Here is a 21,187-nt window from a genome sequence, read left to right as displayed (position 1 = left end):
CGATGCACCCATGTAGGGGCAGCTGCCTGGTTACCAGCTTTTGATCAGATATTTTAATTCTGGTAATAAAAGTAGCTTCTTTAGTCCAGACTATCCACTCCCTTTTGTTCCGCTTTCCCAAGAGACATCAATTAAACTGAAGAGAGAGAGGTTTTAAATGAGAACTGTTTCCTCAAGAACAGATAAGGAACCAATATTGGACTGATTTAAACCATATCACAGGCTGAAAAATACTTTTGAGTGCAGAGAGGACTTCAGGGACTGTTGCTGTTGTCAGGTGAACAGCTAGCTGGGATGCTTAATTTCAACCAAAGGTGAACTCTGTTACCAGAGTACCGGTGCGGCTCGCCTCTCGCACAGGTCAGGGCTCTGTCTCTGCTGAAGCACGGCTGTCTGGGCTAAGCCCCTCACCCCTTGAGAATAAAGCATGAAATGGGACAATTACTGCCGAGATCAAAACCCAGGCTCACCTCTCTCCTCTGAGCAGTTGTGTATTTCGAGAATGCTGCTCTCTTCTATTCCTCATATGAGAGCTATGCAGATCCCACCTAAATTGAAGGTTAATAACTGGAGCAGCAATTTTATCCCGTTCTTCAGGCAAGAAACATTTTGAGTGATTTCTTTTTAGCAGCAGCAATCAGAATCAGTGACTCATCTGTAGATGCTGCTCCACTATCCCTCCCTGACAATCGCAATTTCCAAGGCTTTTCTTGAACTACTGATTAAATGAAGAAGATAGAGTCAGCTGCAACATATCTGCCATAGCGAAGTCCTGATGCAATAAACATCTCCCTGTCTCGCCCCCCCCAACACCTCGCCCGTCCTCCCGGCACAATCCCACTGTCCCGTCCCCAGGGTCCCCCATGTTCCCCCCCTGGGCGCCCAATGCTACAGAGCCTTGGCACTCAGTTTGAGGGGCTGCTGCAGAGCAGACACTGCTAGGAAATAACCAGCAGCAGATATTAAAGCTTTGCTAAAAATGCCTTATTTATCCATCAATTTTTTAGATTCCTGCAGAACCAGAGCTTTCCTCTAATGACCCGTTACGTTTTTCTCCTCTCTATGTGATCACAAATCTGAAAAAGGCTGATTTTTCTTTTCCATAAGGCCCTCCACACTGTGCTTTCCCTATTCTCTGCACTCTGTGTTTCAGATCAGAAACGAGCAGAAGTGACTCTCACGGCAGCAGTTGCTGTGATGACAGAATCAGGACCCCCAGAAGACCTCAGATGATTTTTGAGGCTCAATTATTTAAAGTTGTGAGGTAGATTCACAATTAAGACTCGAGTGGCTTTTTAAATAGCTGTTTCTGCATGAGAAGAGCTGCGCGAGTGCAAACACACCTTCACGCCCGTGGGGATCTAGTGCACACGTGCATCCCTCCGCCAAGGGGGCTCAGCAACCCCCTGCTCGGCCGATCTCGCCCCCGCTGCCCACTCACGACAGGAACCAGTGGCAGCTGGCAGACACTCAAGGTTAATCCTGGCCGGGAGACAGGCGGCTCCCGGGTGCAACGCTCCCGCCGCCGGCGTTTGCACGGGGCAGCGCTCAGTCCTCAGAGGTGGGTGTTTGGGGAGCAGCTCAGCCGGGCACTCTGGCACCTTCACCACTGGCAGCCGCTGCCCACAGGAAGGATTTGCCCAGGAACACATTCGATTTTAGAAAGACACCGATTTGCCTTTTCTTTTTTAGAGGGAAAATAGTAAGAAAAACATAACCTAAAACATGGGCAGCTCAGAGCAAGCTGTAATAATGGTACCCTTAATGATGTATTTTCCAGTTTCCAAGAGACCTTTTAAAGGCGTTCTCAAAATATGTAGGCAGTAACACTGCAGTACCCAAAAAGAGGGCTGAGGGGGGCTGTGGGGTGCGAGGACTGGCAGCTACCTGGGCAGAGCCCCGACACCCACCTGCACGGGGGGGCCCAGCAGTGTTCGCAGCTCCTGTGCCCCCGCGCCAGGGCCAGGAGGGAGGCTCGGCCACAGGCTCGCCACCGGCTGCTCAAAAGCTTCCCTCCGAGCGGAAGTTTTGCTCTGTCGGTCCCTTCACCCGCCCCACCGAGCCACAGGAACGTGGAGGTGCGACAAAAACGAACCGCGAGCGCGTTGCGGGGGGCTCCAGGAGACGCGGCCGGAGTTTGTCCAATACGTGGCAAGTGTCACGCTGCCTCAGAAACCCAAAGCAGGGAGATAGCACGGCACGGGCAGACACAACTGGTGCAGCAGTGACGTCGGGCAGAGATTCCAGCCCTGGCGCACGGCTTGAAGGCCAAGGTCAGGGCTGCTCACAAAGGAGCACGGCGGTTTTCAGGGGGGAGCAAAAACAACCTCGGTATCTCTCTTATGGCTACAGGAAGAATTTTACTCTCATTTCAGAAGGGCTCTTTAAGGAAACTGGGGGCCTGCTGAGCTCCTGCCACATGTCAATATTTCTGTAGAACAGGAACTATAATTTGGAAACGCAAGCACTTGTTTGTCAATAGTTCATTTCACCAAACAGCCCGGATTTCACAACACACCCGGGAAACCAAGGGCAATCATGGATAAGAGAAAAGTCAACCACTTCTCACAACCCACAAAGAAAGTTTCCGTCTCAGCTCCAGACAGCACACGCTACCCAAAAGGAGCCAAGGCACAACTGCCCCCCCCGCCACCCCCAGAACTTCTGACTCCAAAGACAGACCATGAAAAAGTACAAGTGCTGCTTTATCTGCACAGCTTCTACAGCCTGTGCCTGCTTGCTCAAATAAGAGTAATTCGTTAGGCAATTCACCGTGCTGATACAGCACGATGCATATTCCTCACGCTGTTTTCCATCAGTCTGACATAACTGATTCCACCTCCTTCACTCTTAAATTTGACTACATTTCCCATGTTAAAATTACCCCAACAGCTGCAGCAGCATGACCCGCCAGCTGAAGCGCCAGGCTGCAGCGCTGTCCTGGCACCGCTGTGCGCCGGCGGCTGGCACAGCCATCCCCGAGCTGCCCGTGTCAGCGTGGAACCCACCCCGGGGTTCAGCTGCCTTGTCCAGAAACGTGTCTGCTAGAGCCCAAGGCGGTGGATTTGCAGAGCCGGGGACTCCGGCCTTCAGGGAACTCCCGAGCGGGATCTGCCTGCCCACCCGCGGTGGCCACCCAGCCCCACCAGAGCCGAGTGCCTTCCGTCACACGCCTCACCCTTCAGGGACAGCGGCTGGGGGTTTTGCCCCTTTACAGCCCTGCACCTAAACTCTGCCTGGCCATAATGCTCAAGAAGATGCTGAGCCATGAACTAAATAAGCGTCTGCACGCAAACTTGGATGACACAGAACATGTACTGCCGTGTCTGAGACGCTGCGATGTCACCGGTACTAAATGTCACCTCTAAAATGGCATCGTCTGTGCATGACGTTTTCAAACACAGTATTAAAAATAACCGGCTTCCCGTCAACGGAGTCACGTGGCTCATGCTGGACCAAGGTCTCACGTCGAGGCACAAGCCCCACATTTAGCCCAGAGCACGATGGTTCACCACAGGCCTGAGACTCGGGCCCTCTTGCACGCTCCCGTTCCACTGCCACCGGCTCCTGCCAGAGCTGAGCTCAACCTGCAACCCAGTCACTAAGCCCCGCCGATTCAGGTAACAAGGCCTGCATGGAAACTTTAAAGCATCCCATCTGCTAAAACGCTTTGAGCAGTTTAATCTATAAACACGCAGCCTTGTAGACTGAATTTATTTCCTTTTCTCTAAATAGCCTTGAATATGTTTCTAAACTGACCATGCCTTGTTTTCATGTGTAGCTGCTGGAGGCGGGGAGGCAAGATAGCATCTCCCAGAGCGGAGCACAGCGCACAGTGTGCACCACGGGGACGCGTCCCTGGTAAATACACACAGGAACTTGATCTTCACTGGATTTAAATAAACGTTACCAGATGACAACGGGTTTTCCAAACATCCCTGGCAGTGAGGGCAAGCAGAACTAGCACGCCCTCCGGAGAAGGTCCTCCCACCGAGAGTGCCCAGGAGCAGCGATCTGGGGCTCCCCAGACGAGAGGGCAGCAGGGACGGCAGCAGCAGCTGCCGCCTCCCAGCCCAGGGGGCACAAATAACTTCAACAAGCACAGCCGCCCAGATCCATTCTCAAATCTCCCAAATTAAATTCTCTTTTTTCTTTTCAAAGGCCCTATTCACTAATTTTGACAGTTTATTTTTCACACACTGGGTCCCAACCGCATCCGAAGCCCCACCTCTACCAGCCCAGGCCCAGGGCTCTTCTCCCTTCGGCATTCCTTCGTGCTGCGGGAAGGCTGCTCCAGCCTGGAGCTGCCCCGCGGGGCGGCCCTTGCCCCTGCACTGGGGGATGGTGCCCACAGCCACCCTGGCCAGCCCAGCCACCGCACACCCGCTGACAGGGTGGACGTCACAACCCAAGCCTGATCTTAATGGTCACCGCTGGCTCTCACCTTCCAGTCGTCCCTCAGAAAGAAGCCGAAAATAAGGTTGAAAAGGTGAAAGGAGGCAGGTACGCTGTGCCCCGAATGCAAAGCCGCTCTGCAGCCCCTCTATCGCATGGGTGGCCCCTACGGCAGGCAGCTGCCTGCAGTCTGGATACAGTACTGAGGCCAAAACTTCTGCCTCAAAACTGATCTCCATCCAGTGAGCTCAAGGAGCAGCTTAATTAAATCAGCTCAGAGAAGACGAAACACTTGATTTCCCCAGACAGAGAAGGTATCTACAAAAAGGGATAGCACAAACATGTGTGGCAAGGTTACGTAAAGATGGGAACTCACCTGATTACAAAGCACGCAAGGGACAAAAAGCAAAACAGGAGTAACACAAGCGGGCTTCAGCCCTGATGAGCACCCCCGAGGTCAGCAGCGCCGCACACCGCATCGTCCTGGTGACTGCAGAGTCACCTGGAGTCCCCAAGGACAAGACCTTGGTGTCCTTGGTGCCCAAAGAGCCCTACTCATTTCCCAAGGAAACACTCTGTCCTGATTAATACTTTTTAAATTAGTTTAATCCACACCATAATCTTCCATTGTCAAGTCCAACTCCGCTGCTGACAAAAAAAAAATGTGACTATAAAGAAAATTACAAATAACGGGATACTCTTGATCCATATATTTCACGCTCCAAGAGACTCTGCCCTCATGCCAGCAGGGAGCACTGGCTTCAGCCCCCTAGAAAGCCTCTTCCTGTACTCCGCTGGGCACCGCAGGCTTGTAGGAGCACGTACTAACAGTCTGCTTTTGTAGGAAGACATTCAGCTTTCCCTCTTCAAAAACCAAGCACAGTGACACTTGTGGAACACTTGGGAAGAGATGATGCGAGTTCCTTGGCAGCTTTTCACAACAGCCAGGTCTGCAGTGCAGATCCCCAACAGTAACAGAAAACTGCTCCCGAAGTCTCTGTAGAGCAGCACCTGTCCCGAGAGTTTTGGCCGGCGGGATACCGGCATGAAGGGAGGCTTCCAAAGAGGTGGTCAGCCAGCACGGACAGACGTGCGCCCAGTGACATGCGTCACCTCCTGTGACCCAGCCATTTGCTCCCCGAGGTATCGCCACAAATCACCTGCCCAGTCAACAAAGCAGGGTTGTCATGTCCCAAACGGAAAACAACAGCTGCCGGGGGAGAGATGATACCTGCCACGGTGCTGGCAGGAGGGGGGCCGCTGTTAACCTCAGGCAAGGGGACAGCCCCTCTCCACCCGGCCTGGCAGGGGGGCGAGCGCCACCAGCTCCATCACCGGCCTCCAACGGGAAACCTCAGGGCCCGCGTCCCCCCGGCGCCGCCGGCCAAGTGCTTGCCATCACCTCCATCCCCTGGGCAGCGGGACCAAGGCGGCCGAGCCTCCTCCAGCACTGCCTGCAACCCGCCGAGCCAAGGGGGACTGATTTAAATCAGTGTCATATAGAACTTCAAACGGAATCAGAATTTAATTACACAACAAGGATCTCTCCACTTAAATAATCAGTTTTCACCTTTTCTATGTCTTTTGCAGTGCTCTTCCCCAAAGAATGCATTCAGTAGCGTTCCCTACCTTCACATTTTCTCTGCACAAGGTGCAGAAAGTGTTCATTTTAAATAGAGCCCTGTGGATGCCTCTGCAGAGGACGTGACAGTTGTTTTCATTAGTAAGAGCCTTCTCCTGTTTAGCAAATATGCTTTTGTTTTGTGAATCAATTACGCAGTTTGTCACAACTTCTGATTTTCTGTTCTATAACTTAGAAAATGGTGTCTGACACATTTCTTATTTATTAGATGCTGGGTTAATATTTTATTTGAGATATGTCAAGTTGCGTTCAAATGGATCCATAAATTTGATGGAAATTGCTCTTATGGTAAGTCATAACTAAATTTTTAAAGCAGACTGCATTTCAAAGCAACTGACTACTAACACCAAGCCAGGCTTATTTGTGAGCTGCAAACTCTGCTGACTGGCCTTTTTCTAAGGGATCTCCCAGATTTAATCACCGTTGGATAACGCTATCCCATGCCTCATTCTCTACACAGGTCGGAAGAAAACCTCCCACATTTTCTGGCATTTTCAACTCTGGATAGGTCTCAGTTTTGAATGACTAGGCTTTCGACTGAACCGGCAGAATAAACTGGATTTTCTCTACTTTCTGGAGCTGGTTTAGCAATGCAGTGAATCCCCAGGGCTGAGGTGCTGACTTCTGCTGGGAGACCAACCTCCTCCGCGAGGCCAGAAAACCCGTGAACCACCCACCGTTATGTTTTACTGAGCTGCCCTGAGTTTCACAGACTCTGGTAAACACAGGCTTCCACATTCTTCCATGATGAGAAAGCGGGACCACGACTCCACACCTTGCCCCACCAACGACACGGGTTTAAGAGCGCTCCCTGTGCCTGGGGACACTGAACTGCCACCAGCTCTGCGGCCGGGGACGGCATCTGCCTCTGCACCTGCGGGAGCCCATGCAAACACGTCTGATGATCCCAGCACCCCGTTATCCCACCGAAGAATGGGTTGGTGCATAGAGGGGCCACACTCGAACCTTGGAACACCAGAACAACCTCCAAGGGGAGGGCTCCCAGCCGGAATGCTGAGGGACGTCAGGATTCATTTCCAGACTCGGATATTTAAAATGCCGATACTTTCCCCACTGCATTTGGCAGTGGAATTATTGCTAAGGAAACCGTGCCGCAAATTCTGCATTTTTATTTCTCTATTGGATGAAGCGTGAGTTCAAAATGGGCAGATGGCAGACACAGCAGAATCCAGCATGGAAAAACGAGAAGACCCCAACGACCACTCACACTGGAGGCACCTGAGCGGGCAGGCACACCACGCAGCAAAGCAAAACAAGCAAAGCAAAAGGCGGCATCGCTGCCTTTCAGAGGACCACTGCTCCCGGCTCCCCCGCCTCCCCGCTGCCCCAGCACCCTCCTCCTCCTGGCAAAGCACAGCGGCCCTGGGGACGGATGGGGACGAGAGGAAGAAACAGCAACCTCCAGCCCGGAGAGCAGCCCCCGGCCCCGCAGCATCCCTCTCGCAGAGGGGGGGTGTCGGCACTTGCCGCGGTGGCCGCATGTCGCCAGCCCTGCCAGCTCCCTGCCCTGCCCCACTGCGAGAGCCTGCGGCGGGGCTTTGGGGCTGGCCGAGGTGGGAACTTCAGCCATGCCCTAAGTCACTGGCAGAACTGCTTTATTTTTAGGCATGTTTACACCAAAACCAAACCTTTGCAGAGACACAGCTGCAGGGGCATAAAAATGCTTTTCCTTATTATGTCTGGAAACGGGTATAAGCTGTATCTGCAAAATTTCTCTTCTCCTCTGCTGGCAAACCACTTGTTTTCTGGAGGAAGACTTCACAACTTACGCAACAATATCATCTCCCCGTGCCCTCAAAGCAGACCACGCTTTGAGTCATCTCGTAAAGAGTAAACACGCAAATTACAGCGAAGGTTTCACGTATCTACGGTCTTCTTGGCACTCCTAGTCCCAATCTCGGCAGCAGAGGCAACGTCGAGGCACCCCAGGCCGGCACGGCCCTGGGAACAGTGCCTTGACCCCGGTACGTTCGTCTAGTGACACAAGGCACCGAGAGCCAGACCGGCCGTTCCGTGGGCTGAATGGGAAACACAGAGGGCAGAGCCCTGCAGCAGCAGCAAGCAGCTGATCCCGGGGGAGCCGTGTGTGTGGGAGGTACCCCCGTAACCACAGACGGACACCACAGCCCACAGACCCGCCAGCCGTGCTGGGCAGAGAGCGCCGAGGCGCTTTGGCAAGCATTTACGAGCCCGGCAGCTGGCTTCGCCTCTGCCTCGCCCTTACGAGCAGGCGAAGAATGAAAGCAGCCAGGAATCATTTTCTTTTAAGCCCGCCTGCAAACCAGAGCACAGATGCCAGGTCTAATTTTAGGCCTCTCAGCCTTGAGAGTGTTCTCTTAATTCTCTTTAAGCGAGCAGCAGGATAATAATCTCAGGACAAAGCTGCCGAAGCGGCCAAGCACCTGCCTTGACCCCAACTCTTGGAAAGGCGGAGGGTGCGCGGGGGCTGAGCCCCATCCTCTCCTCCAGCCGCGAGGGCAGGCTCAGCCCCATCGGCAGCAAAGGGCTCCTCGACAATCCCAGGGGATCCCGCAGGACACACAGAGCCCCCGCCAATAACTGGAAACCAGCGCACGGAGGGACCTGCCCGCTGCCGCCCGGCGAACCTCAGGCCACCACCTCACCCTGCCCGGACGCAGACGACTGTTCCAAGGCAGGCCAGAATTCAAGGGTTTACACGCCAACGTGGTGAAATGGAAGTGGAGTGGGACAAAGGGAGAACTGCGGCCCCCCAGGCCCTTCAGCTGCCACCACAGCCCAGCCCCGTCCCACCCTCAGCACAGTGACAGCAGAGGATGCTCCGTCCTGCGGGCACCCGGCGCTGCCCCGCTCTGCTCCCCCTTCCAAGTCACCTCCGAAACGGCCGGGAACCACAGGTCTGGTGTTTGGCACGGGCTGTGCCGTAAATAAGAAAGGGAAGAAAATCCCTGTGCTGCTATTTTTTTTTTTCCTAACCATTTAAAGATGTTCCTGGGGACTCGGGAGTAGATCAGGAAGTAACGGATCTCTTTGCAAGTGGAAGATCGTATTACAGGGAAAGACTTCCTTCCCCGACCGACCGCAGGGGACACATAAAAACAAGACAAGGAACCGAAGACCAGAAAGCTAAATCCATGTGAACAGACTGAGATCAACTCGCACGTCCCAAAGTGTCCGAGCACACAGGGGGACAACGCCCGGGGCCAGCTGAGGAGGGGACATGATCCCCACGGGAGCCACGGCTCCGGGCTTCGGGCCTGAGGGGGACACGTGTCACCCAGCCCAACCCTGCCCAACCGAGCCGGAGGTGGCGGGAGAAGGAGCAGGGGCTGACCTGTGGGGCCAGTTCTCAACTCCGTGCCCGAGCTGGGCGAGGAGGCGATGCCGATCTCACGCCAGCCCCCGCAGGGAGGCTCGCGGAGCCCCATCCAGCCGGGGGGAGCCGTGGCCAGCACCCCCTTCCCCACGGACACTGCGGGGCCGAGCGCCCACTTCCGCACGTCCCCTCCACAGTCTGCAGAGGGATGCTGCAGCACCGGGGCGAGGGATGGAGGTGTTCTACCAGAAGAGAATACGCACACAAAAACCACGCGTTGTGTCCACGGGTGGAAGACGACACAAGCCCCCGAATGCACACGCACACACACACACGATCCAAGAAAAATGTAGATCATCTGAACAATATTTGCAGGCGGTATTTCATTTTCCAGTTAATGCACCTAATTGCCACCCCGATGAAAGCAATTAACCTGATCTGCACGCAAATTACTTTCCTCCTTTTCTCTCTTTTAAAAGAGGAAAGAGGAGCTGCCGAGACAGCCCGTCCAAACCTTCCCCAACGGCATGTCAGAAACTGCATGGACGCTGCCGCTGCCCACTCCAGATAGGCGGGGAGGGGGAGGAGGCAGGAGCCTTCGCTAGGAAATTACTGATACAAAAACTTGCATCTGGACTCTGTTCTCAGCACACGGGCCAAGGTCAAAGCATTTTTTTTGCCCTTTCTAACCAGCAAAGAAGCTAATGCAGCTAAAATATGTTAACACCAGCCAAACTGCTGAAAGGTTGGTGAGAAAACACCGGAAAAAGAAGCAACGTATCATCTAGGGAAAGACAAGAAGTAGCTCTCTAAGGCCTTCCCCAACCACTGAGAACACAGGGCCAGAGGAGGCAAAGTTCAAGGGTTTTCCCACCTTGTCCCAGGAACTGAACATGTCCCAGTGCCTCCATAAAATGTATTTTTAGGAAATCTGCAGCCCCCGCTCTGGGACTGCTCCCGATAGCAGCAATTCCAGGCGCACCCAGCAGGACGGTGGCCTGGCACATGGGTGAAGATGCCATTGTAAGGCAGGATTTACCCCCGAGGCTCTGCCCAAAGCCACTGGTTTCAACCAGCCCCTTCCTAGTCCCCACAGGAGCACATCGGTGCGGAGGAGAGGGCACCCCCCAGCCTGCACCCACCCATCCTCAGATGAGTCTCCAGTACATCATGCCCCAGGCTCCAGCAAGAACTTAACCCTGAGCTCCGCAGGCAGTGCTCCCTCACTCTTGCAGCAAAGCATGCCCCGCATGAACGCTACTGCTGTCCCAGAACTGGTGGCTCTGCACTGACTTTCTAAGCCTTATTTAAGACACATATTTTTCTCCCAGAGCTGCTTTGGAAGTGGCAACCACCTTGCCTGAAATCTTGAGCTCAGTACAGTCCATGGCACCACACAGCCCCTCAGCAGCGCAATGGAGGCACCCAGCCAGCCCCTCCAGCAAAACCACGGGCTTATCCATATTTGTTTATTACAGTATGCTCCGTTCCAATTCTTGACTGCACAGGGAAGTCACCAGGAGACCTGCAGGGAGCTGGGGGTGTAACTCACCCAGTGCGGATATCCAAGATGCCTGGAGCCGGGCAGCATCCAATTCCCACCCCAGTGGGACGGGCGCCCACTGCCCGGGGAAAGGGCAGCAGCTATAAATACCTCTAGAGCTGGGCTGTGTTTTTAAGATGATTTCTGCTACTGCAAAACCACTTAATCTGTGGTCTGTGCCCCGTTCTTACCGCTTCTGAGGACGTGTCAGTGTTTGGACGTTCTTTGTTCTCATTATTTAAAAAGGCCTCCCCAGACGGGGGGCTGGGGGGCTCCAAACCACAGAGGAGCGCGGGCGACCTTGCTCCTTCTGGCTTCTGCTCAGATTGCATGAAACAGGAAAAAAAACGTGGCAAGAGAGCAGCCAGAGTTGAGCCTGCCCTCCCTGCCCACCCTGTCCCTGCCCGCGCAGGCACCGGGGGAGCACAGAGGCTCCCGCCCGGGTCCCCCAAGGTGAGGTGCTGCACTCCCATAACCCCTCTCCTGCAAACACTGTCCCCGTGCCCAGAGCTGGACGGGGTCGGACACCCCCGAGGGCAGCACTCGGGCCTGCTAAAGCAAACGGGAGCACGGACAGGGTGCAAAGTCCAGCACACAAGCACACTTCAGTGGGATGCTCTCCCAAAACCCAGCACAAAACCCGAGACAGCCCCCAGGCACCCAGCTCCGACTGCTGCCGGGGCCCACGGCCCTTATATGCTCCGAGGGCCCAAAGCCACCCGCTTGCGCCTCCCCCATCTACAGAAAAAGCATAATACCTGTTCTGCATGGTTGCCTGGAGGCTAAATGAATTGCTGCTCATAAGTGCTTCACAAGAAAAGTGCCATAAAAGCACAAAGTACTATTACTGGTAGTATTTTTATTACTGTTAGAGGATGCATTGAACTTCACTTAAACTTCACTCGCAAGAAGAATGGGGGTTGCAATTGTTTTTAAGGCAGAATAAAACAAAATGCACATTGCAATGACTGGGCAGGCACCTTGCCCAGAGCAGGGAGACATCTTGATGTGGGGCTGGGGCTCACCTGGGGCTCTGCCCCGCAGCTGGAGCTGGGCAAGGACCGACCTGCAGCAGGAGATGGGCAAGCGGTGCAGGCAGCGCAGGCAGAGCAGCAGAGACAGAGACAGCAAAAGGCAATATGGATGAAGAACCTCCGTCACAAGGCTTTGCCATGACAACTGGGCTAGTTCCTTTTTATTTTAATGAGCTCACTCATACCACTATTATTGCTAAGAAATAAAGCCGGTTCTGGTCCACGCAGAGTGCAGGGGCTATCAATTCCAGGGCCACCAGCCTGCCCGAGTTAAAATCCCAAAGTGACCAAACTGCTTTCTTCCACCACAGGAAAACAAAGAGAGCCTGGTTCCTCTGTGGCTTTCAGCCTCGAAGGTCGGGTCAGGGCTGGACGAGGTCACTCCAACTCAAAAGCCAGGAAGGCTCATCCATGCAGGCGCAGCCAGGTCCCCCGCAGAGCATTCCCAAACCCACATAATTGGTGGTTACCCTCCACAGACCCCTAAACCAGTCCAGAGGTCCCCAAGGACCTGTGGACGGATCGAAGGCTGCTGCCCCAAAGCTTCGGCATGACGCTGGCCGAGCCGAGGCAGCCGGGGCCCAGGCCCCCCAGCCCCACAGGCCCCCAGCACGGCTGAGCCGAGGTTTATCTCGCCTCCTCTTCCCTCCGCGACTGCTGGCCCTGACGTCTCACAACCAGCATCTCAAAATGCCGAGAGTCACTGAATGATGGAAAATGACCATCATCTCTCTGTTTTTTTCCCTTCCCCTACATCAGTACTGCCCTGTCCCATATGACTAAAAAAATGTCCCATATTTTAGGAAATTTTGGCATTTCTTCCTGCAATGGCACCATTTCCAGCTTTCCCCCCTGTCCAGCGGCACACTTTCCTCCCCCCCCATGCACAGACTGTCTGCTGATCAGCTCATTTTCACTGTGCTTTTTCCTTGAAACAGCCCATCTGAAATCTTGCTCTCAAAGCACCGTGTGCCTTTATCTTTCCTTCGCCCGAGAGACGCAATTCGAAGGTGCCCCCCAGCACGGACACAGAGCGAACCGTTGTCTCCTGCCCGGAGCTACGCATGGCCTTGGAGGGTCCTCGGCGCAGGGAGACGCGCATCGGCCGGAAGGGTGATGCCCAGGAATTCAGCATTCACCGCCTCGTTACACTGTTTCTGCTTTAATTCTTGCCAGGATTGTCCCACACCTTCCTCGGTCTGAAGCGAGGAACCGGAGGCACAGACTTCCAGGAATCACCACTGCGGGGACTGGCATCAGCCGTGATGATGCTGCCCCAGGGTCGATGCCTGACCTGTGGCCACCTGCGAAGGAAATGGGGGTGGAAAGGTGCAGCTGGGCACCAGCACAGTTTTCTTTCAGATATGGCAATATGCAAAAGTTCCTACACGGGCTGCAGAACATGCCTTCTCTCTCACTCACAGTGGGTATATTGAAATACATTGCCCTTCTGGCCTCAGAAAAAGCACCAAATCACTGCCACTTTATAACTAGCTCTCTTCGGCTGGAGTGAAGTTCTCCAAACAGGAAAACCAATGGGTTATCTATAGACTGGCTGCAAGAAGACAAAGCACAGCGATTACCTGCGTACCAGGAAAATACCAGTGAACACTGTAAACAGCAGAAAAAATGTAAAAGCTGTACAAGTAGGAGAATAGCTGTGGTGGGCAAATCCCTTACAGCTTCCCGCCCTGAAGTCCTCGATAATATAGGACAGAGCACACAAAATGCCTGTATAACTCAAACCCAGCAATGCTCTTAAAGCTTCTCATGAATTATTTCTTTGGTGAAATTTTCTGAATTCTCAGCCACTGTCTTCTATGCCAAGCGTCACGTGGAGCCTATCCTGTCACTGCAACCAGCACTTAAGGGAAACCAGGGGGGGAAAAAAAGGAATCACTGTTGATATCAAGCATGAGACTTTGGAATCAGTTTCCAGAGGGTGCAAGAGCTCAGAAATTCAAGACATGGGGAGAAGAGGATGGGGAAAAGTCTGCCCGTGAGCAGTTTTATAACGAGCAGGTGAAAAGGCAAAGAGATGGGTTTCTGTTGTAAGAACGGACGGGCAGGTCCCCCCCAAACACACCGCGTGTGTATGTCCTCCACAGCCCGTCCCTGAGCAGGGTGACATCTCCCCTTCCCAACAGTAAAGGAAGAGCTGGAGAGTGGGAGAGTCAGCATGAGAGGAAAGAGAGGGAGGGACAGATCGAGAGGGAGCGGAAAAGGAGGAAACCGTTTTATGATACTTGGTATATGCTACAGAAATACTAAGAAACCCCAGAACCAAAATCAGTTGAGTGGAAGGAACAAGTTGGAAACGGTTATTTTTCCTTCTTTCATTGCCACAGACCTAAATCCCAATGTAATGGCAAAGGAAAGGGCTGTGCCAGCCCCTCGGACAGAGCCTTCACTGCTGGGGCCGCTGCCCCGGCAAGCACAAACCTGGCTGAGGACTGGGAGTACCAACACTTTTCAACGCCCATGGGCTCAGCCACCTGTTGGCACAAGGACCACGAGTGTTTTCTGGGCGGTTCTGGGCACCTTCAGGAGAAAAGAGCCCGTCCCTCCGCGTGTCACACCACCGGCACCCAGGCTGCTGAGGTGGACTGCAGCACGCACCCAGCCTCAAGTCCAACAGCCCGTCTTTGGGAAGGGCTCCTCGTGGGCTCCCTGGGGAACCGCCTGGGGAAAGGGATAATCTCATTTATCAATTTAAAAGAAAACTCGCTCACAGGAAAGGCTATATAAATCAGCACCCTCAAAACAAAATGAAAACAGCTCAGCTAGCTAAGTGTGGAAGAAAATAAAAGAGCTTTGGATCGCATGTCACAGTTTTTCAGACAGCAGCTCTCAGGAGCAAGAAAAAGGAGCCGAACTGCTGTGCCCCAGCAGAGCCACGGGGCAGCCAGCAGTGCCCCCCTCTGCGCCTCTCCCCGCTCACGAGGGGCTCCCTGCACCTGCTGCTATTCTGCGGGAGTAAGGCTTGGGCAGAACTTTAACACCCCGGCTACTCCAGGTGTCCTGCCTCGGTGCATCACTCATTTCCCAGCCTTAACTCGAGCCATGACAGACGAGCATCATGTCCCAGCCTGGTAGTGTGCCAACTCCCACTCGAAGGAGCCCCGAGCTCTCTAAACCAGGCACAGCCCTGGCGCAGGACTGGCACTGTAGTCTGTGTTTAAAACAGCCTTCTCGTGCCTGTCAGTAGGGACAAGAATCAACAGGTGAGGAGGAAGAATTTTTTTTAATGTTTTCTCTTCTTCTACCAGGAGCCATCAAAAAGCTTCAGCACATCAGTGACTCCCCCAGCCACCCGAGGTTCGCCGTCCACGGACCGCACCAGGCGCTGCGGCCCATGAGTACGTGAAGCTGGCCAGAGGGACAGGCTTCAGGAGCAGCGTTCTTCCACGCACGGCTGGTCTTCTAAAGAAATACCCACGTAATGCCGCCGTTCACCTGAGCGGAAAGGTCACAGCGACGACGGCAGGCAAGAGGGTCATCCCCTTCCCAACGGCTTCCAAGTCCCGCTGTGAAGAGCCGAGGGTCCCCTCCCAGGGAAGGGGGCGTGGGCGGCCAGCGGCCACAGGCCAGGAGCCAGAGCAGCCTGGAGAACAGCCTCCTCTCATCTGTCAGTGTAATCACCTGCCCTTGATCTCCTTATCACAATCTTATCTCCTTCAATGGGTAGAAATTATTACTGGCGTTATCTGCAAGCGGTATCACAATTACATAGCTGGCCACAAAAAAGATTATACAGCCGTCGTGGCAGGTGATGCATAAACACAGGGCACTCGCCGAGCTGATTACACCCAGCCGGAGAAAGGAATCCACGGGTAGGTGTGAGCAGCAAACACAGGGATACCAGACAGGTAACAATAGTAATAGCAAACGCCACTTAAACATCTGAAGCTGCACAGACAGCTAGATTTTTCTGAGGCAATTACCCCTTAAATTCGTTTATCACCTTTGTTCCCATCGCTTCAGTAATAGCTCCTTCCTTGATTCCATTTTAGCCTAAACCACGTAGGCCTACACCACTTCCCCGCTGCTGCAGTTTGATCTGACAAGTCAGTTTGGTGCCGTAACCTTGGATTTATTCTACCAGTGCTGTGTCTCATTCTTAAGATAGGTTATTGAGTCACCTCAAAGACTGCTGGTAGTAATTATGCAATAACCAGAGCACAAAGGTAAACAGCTGCAAGCCCACAGTGTAGCAAAAGCCTGGATTAATTTGCTAATTATATGTAAGCATTACTGGCACAATCAGGTACACCACATCAAAAGCTTTCAATTAAATCAAATTGTGCTAATGCCTACTTCGCTTCCCCTGCCACCTTTCGGTGCCTCTAAACCCAGACAAACCCCCTCTGCACATGCAAAGGCGCAGGCAGCTGTTACAGAGCTGCACTGGTCCCCCCAAATATTAAGAAACTGTTCATGCTTTAGTGTCATATATGGGTGGGATGTCTCTGACTTAAAAAATGCCCCCCTATACCTGACCCAGACTGTACCAGCACAGTGTTTTGAGAGGTTCCCCTCAGAAGGGAGAGATGCGATCCCACGAGCACAAAGTGGGACCGTTACAAAAAAGGGAAGAACTAGGAGCAACACACCCTAAAACGCTCCTTACCCTGCGGAGGAGACGGGGCCGCTGCCAGCACCACGGCCCAGGGAAAGGCTGAGCCCAAGAGGGGAAAGCTTTCTGTGCTACTTAAGCCTAGCACTAGTAGCTCACAGGGGCATACAGGTCCTGAGCAGAGCATCCCCTGGGAGGGAACTTTACATCAGTTTAGCTCCCACAACCCTCTCTCCTCGCCGCCCAGGGAGCCGGTACCTGACCCGCTGCCATCGGCAGCACCGCACCGGCACCGCTGCTCCAGGGGAACGCAAACAGCCACCGCAGCCGACAGGCAGCTGAGGTTAACGGAGGCTCCGCTGGGATGGGCTATAAACCTGGCAGCCATCAACCCCCACGGCTTTAGCAAGACCAGGAACGCTCTGCTTTCCTTACAGCATTGTAAAATCGGATCTGAACCCAGAGCAGGGTTCAAACACTGTCTGTCACCCCCCTGCAGCCGTCGGGTAACACTGTACGAGCCACCGAGCTCAACGGACAAGACGAGGGTATTTTAGAGGGTCTGTGCTACCCCCGGCCCCCGTGGGGAATGGGGACAGGGACGTGCACGAGGAAGAGGAGGATACCACCCTTCTCACGGGATTATAAGGGAGACGTCGTTCATCTCCCAGGCAGGATTCAGGCATGCTTTACCTGCTCCCCCCGTCCCCCCAAACCTGCCCTCCCTAACGCAGCATCCCCTGCCCACGCGGGGCTGTCTGCCGGCCCAGCCCAAGCAGTGTGAGCCCCTGCAAGGTCGAGCCTTCTGCCATCAAAAACCCGCTGGCAGCGTTTGGGCAGTTGAACGTTTCCAGCTTTATTCAGCCCTGCTCCCTCCGATTCCGGCCGAGAGTCACCCAGGCTCCGGAGGAAGGCATGCGGCTCACAGCTGGACTCACTCTGACCTGTCCTTGCTTTTATCCCTTTTTTTTCTTTGCCAAGCCCTCAAATAAATTATCAGGTGGATGATAATTACTGCACTGCCCCAATAAACCTGTGAGCATTTCAAAGCAAGGAAACAAGCCCAGGGGCACAGCTGCTGCCCTGTGCTAATTTAAAGGGAAAATCTAATTACTCATTTCCATGTTGGCTCCCAGCAGACACGGTACCACGGGGTGAAGCGTGGGGATGTGAGGCCACACTGAGCCTGCGGCTGGGGCCATCCCCGAGGCAGCACAGAAATAAACCCTTTTGCAGACACGTTCTCGCTGCCGTTTCCCTCCGCTGTGGCGACTCTCACGCAGAAACGTGTTTTGCCATGCAGAGAGCTGACAACGCAGCTCGCCCGCCTGAGCCTTAGGTGGTGTCTACCTGTTCTACACGGACAGTTAATCTCCTTTCCTGAGGTTAATCCACCAGGAGAAATTATTTTTGATCGAATCCTTCTTCTCAAACGAACCTTTCCTCCTCTGCTGTATTCCTAAATACTCTCCTGTCTCCACTTTAAAGCACGTTTTCTGTCTGTATTTAAGCAGAGCTTCCAAGCGCACGCAGCATTTCTCTGCCCATAGGTTGAGCAGTTCCAGCTCACTCTGCCCAGCCCGTTCCCCATCCATCTGGCTGACGGCAAAGCAAGGCACAGGCACAATTTTAACTCAATCCTGAGATCGGTCCGTGCTTCAGGCGCAGCGTCCCGATTCCCGCGTGCTTACAGCGGCCGAGGGAAGGGGGTAACAGATGCAGAACGGAGGGAGATAAACGCAAACAACCTTAAGGGGACGGCGGGGAATACCGGGAGTTTAGCGCCCAATTTCTGATTCAATATTGCCTACTAAGTCCCCAGTGACACCATGTCGGTGAAAGCAAAGGCTCTGCCAGGGAAGGGGTGAATCAAGCCAAGGGCAGCCAGGACAGAGATGGGCTGGACCCGCCGCGTTTGCCAGGGCAGCTGTGGGAGGCAGTGGGGCAGCAGGGTGCTCGTGGGCTGCGAGGTGCCTGCTCTGGATGCGGGGTGCTGGTAGGATGCAGGGTGTGGGATGTGTGGTGCGGGCTAAGGGGTGCTGGTGCTGGCGGGTGCAGGATGAGGGGTGCCAGTGCCAGCGGGATGCAGGGTACAGGGTGCTGGTGAGATGTGGGGTGCAGGACGTGGGGGGTGGGATGCGGGGTGCTGGTGCCGGTGGGATGCAGGGTACAGGATGAGAGGTATGGGATGCGGGGTGCGGGATGTGTGGTGCAGGATGAGGGGTGCCAGTGGGATGTAGGGCGCGGGGCGTCAGTTCTGGCGAGATGTGGGCTGCAGGGTGAGGGATGTGGGGTGTGGGATGCGGGGTGCCGGTGGGATGCAGGTGTGGGATGAGGGATGATGGTGGGACACGGGATGATGGGTGCAGGAGGGATGAGGGATGCGGGGCGCGGGTACTCACCGGAGATCGCCGTAGGGGCCGGCATAGCCCTCGGCCCAGGGCCCCAGCTCGCTCTTGACGGCGGCGGCGGGGGAGGCGAAGGGCGCCCGGCCCCCCGGGTACCAGCCGTCGGCGGGGAACTCGGCGGCGTCGGCGGCCGGTCCGCGGCCGCATCCCGGCGGGCCGGGGGGCGGCTCGGCGGGGGGCCCGAAGAGCGGCCCCTCCTCGGCGAGGAAAGCGGCCCAGGGCGGCGGGGGGGGGCCCGGCGGGGCCAGCTCGGCGCCGTAGCGGCACGGAACCCCCCAGCCGCCGCCCGCCGCCGGCCCCCCCGGCCCCTCCAGCTTGACGCGGGCGGGCGGCGGCCCCAGGGCGAAGCCGCGGCAGAGCCCCGGCCCGACGGCGGGAGCCTCGACGGCCGCGAAGGCGGCGGGCGGCTCGGGCGGGCCCGCGGCGGGCAGCGCGAACATACAGTCCTCCCGGGGCGGCGGCGGCTCGGCCGGAGCCTCCGGCGCCTCCAGCGCCAGGCCCATGGAGGCGGACACGGCCCGGCGGAGCTGCTCGGCGCTCTCGCCCAGCGGGTCCTCCCGGGGCGCCGGCTCGGCCTCGGGCAGCGGCGGCAGCGCGCCCGCCTCGCCCAGCAGCTCCCGCAGCTCGCCGGGGAAGGGCGAGCCCATGGCGGGGCCGCCGGCCGGTGGCCCCTTCCCGGGGCCGCGGGGCTCCGGCGGGGGCTGGGGGCTCGGCGGGCGGGGCGGCTGCTGGCTGGCGCCCGGCTCCTCCCGCGGCGCCTGGATCGCCTCGCAAACGCTCTGGAAAAAGGTCTGGAAGGCGCCGCGGAAGGTCCTGCCCCCCGCCCGCGGGTAGACGCGCCCGACCCCCAGCTGCACCTCCATGCCCGCCGAGCGCCGGGCCGCCACGGCGGCGGGGGGCGGAGAACCGCGGCGGGCACCCCCCGCCCCGACGGGCACCCCCCGCCCCGACGGGCCGGCTACCCGCGGCGCTGCCCCGCCGAGCCCATCCCCGCCGGGGCGGGACGCGCCCTGCAACAGGCAGGAAAAGTTGGAGCGGGCAGGAGCGGCCGCCGCGGGCAGCTGCCTGCGCGCCGGGGGAAAGAAGGGGAGGGGAAGGAGAGAGGGAGGGAGGGGAGGGGAAGGAGGGGAGGCCGCCCCGCTCCGCCGGCGCGGCCCCGGGGCTCGGCGGTGATTTAAGCCGGTGCCGCGGCTCCCCCCGCCCCAAGCGGAGCCCCGCGGGGCGGCCCGACCAGCCGCCGCCACCGCGATTTCTGCGCGTGGAGCTGCGCCGGCCCCCGCGGGCGGAGCGGGGCGGGACGGGACGGGGCTGCCGGCCCGCGGGGAGCAGCGCCCGTCACCGCCGCCTCTGGGCGAGCGCCCGGCCGGGCGGGGCGGCCCCGGTTCCCCCCTCCCCTCCCCTCCCCGGCCCGCGCTGGCGGCTCTGCCCGCTCCCTCCTCCCTCCCCCCCCCCGCAGAAACGCGGCTGCCCCGCGCTCCCTCCGCGGCGGGGCCGGGCGCTCTCTCCGCACCAGCGGGGCTTTGCTCCCCCCTTTCTTCCGCCCCTCACCGCGCCACACCCCCCCCGCTCGCCGCCGGCAAGGTGGGTGCATCCTGTGTGTACCACCGCGCTGGCCGCGGGCAGGGCTGGAGCAGACCCAGACAGCGGACATCATTAGTGTAGGACCTACCATAAACAAGGCTTGAGCTCCCCTTGCTGGTCCTGCAGCGACAGTCCCAAAGCACCTTCCCGTAGGCGCCGTTCCCGGGCAACGCGGTGATGGAATCGTACCCATCCGAGAGGGGGTAAAATAACCCGTTAATTACAACCCCTTTGGGGACAAAGGGCAAAAAGTCATGATTTGTTGCAAATGGAGAAGTGGAGCCAGTTGGGAAAAGGAAGAATCGTGTCCAATCTCTTAAAAGCATTTTTACAAGCTGTAGAAGATAAAAATGCTAAGGACGGCCAAGCAAAATCTGTTGGTGACCCCCGGGCGGCCGGAGGACGCTACCTCCCGCCGGCAGCATCGCTGGGGAGGGCGAAGGGCCACTGTGCCCCACGGGGCATCGCCACCCACCCCATGTTGGCTGGTCCCGTGGGGCTGGGGGCTGCGGGGGACCCAGGGTGCTGCCCAGCTCCTCCCGCCCATCGGCGAGGCCAGGAGAGACCTTGTCAGGTCTTGGGATGGACGAGGCACCAAGCTGGCTTTTAAGGCCAAGTCCTATTGCCCCCGAGATAACAAAGAAGTGCCGCTAAAGCCTGGAAAGGTACAAACCGAGGCAGAGGCTGTAAAA

The 21,187-nt window shown here is 56.4% G+C and overlaps 1 protein-coding gene across 1 annotated transcript in view; it reads right to left on the bottom strand.

Moving 5' to 3' along the window:
* AR (androgen receptor) overlaps positions 1-19,777 on the bottom strand; it is a 46,747-nt gene extending 26,970 nt beyond the window's left edge. Inside the window, exon 1 of the mRNA XM_074882416.1 lies at positions 18,909-19,777. Within this exon, the coding sequence (XP_074738517.1) occupies positions 18,909-19,777 (869 nt within the window). The remainder of the gene's footprint in view (positions 1-18,908) is intronic.
* Positions 19,778-21,187: the final 1,410 nt, after the last annotated feature.

The sequence above is a fragment of the Strix uralensis genome, chromosome 13 (assembly GCF_047716275.1).
Source record: "Strix uralensis isolate ZFMK-TIS-50842 chromosome 13, bStrUra1, whole genome shotgun sequence".
Taxonomy (NCBI): Eukaryota; Metazoa; Chordata; class Aves; order Strigiformes; family Strigidae; genus Strix; species Strix uralensis.
Note: the sequence above shows the minus strand (reverse complement) of the source record. Positions and strands in the feature narration are given on the sequence as shown.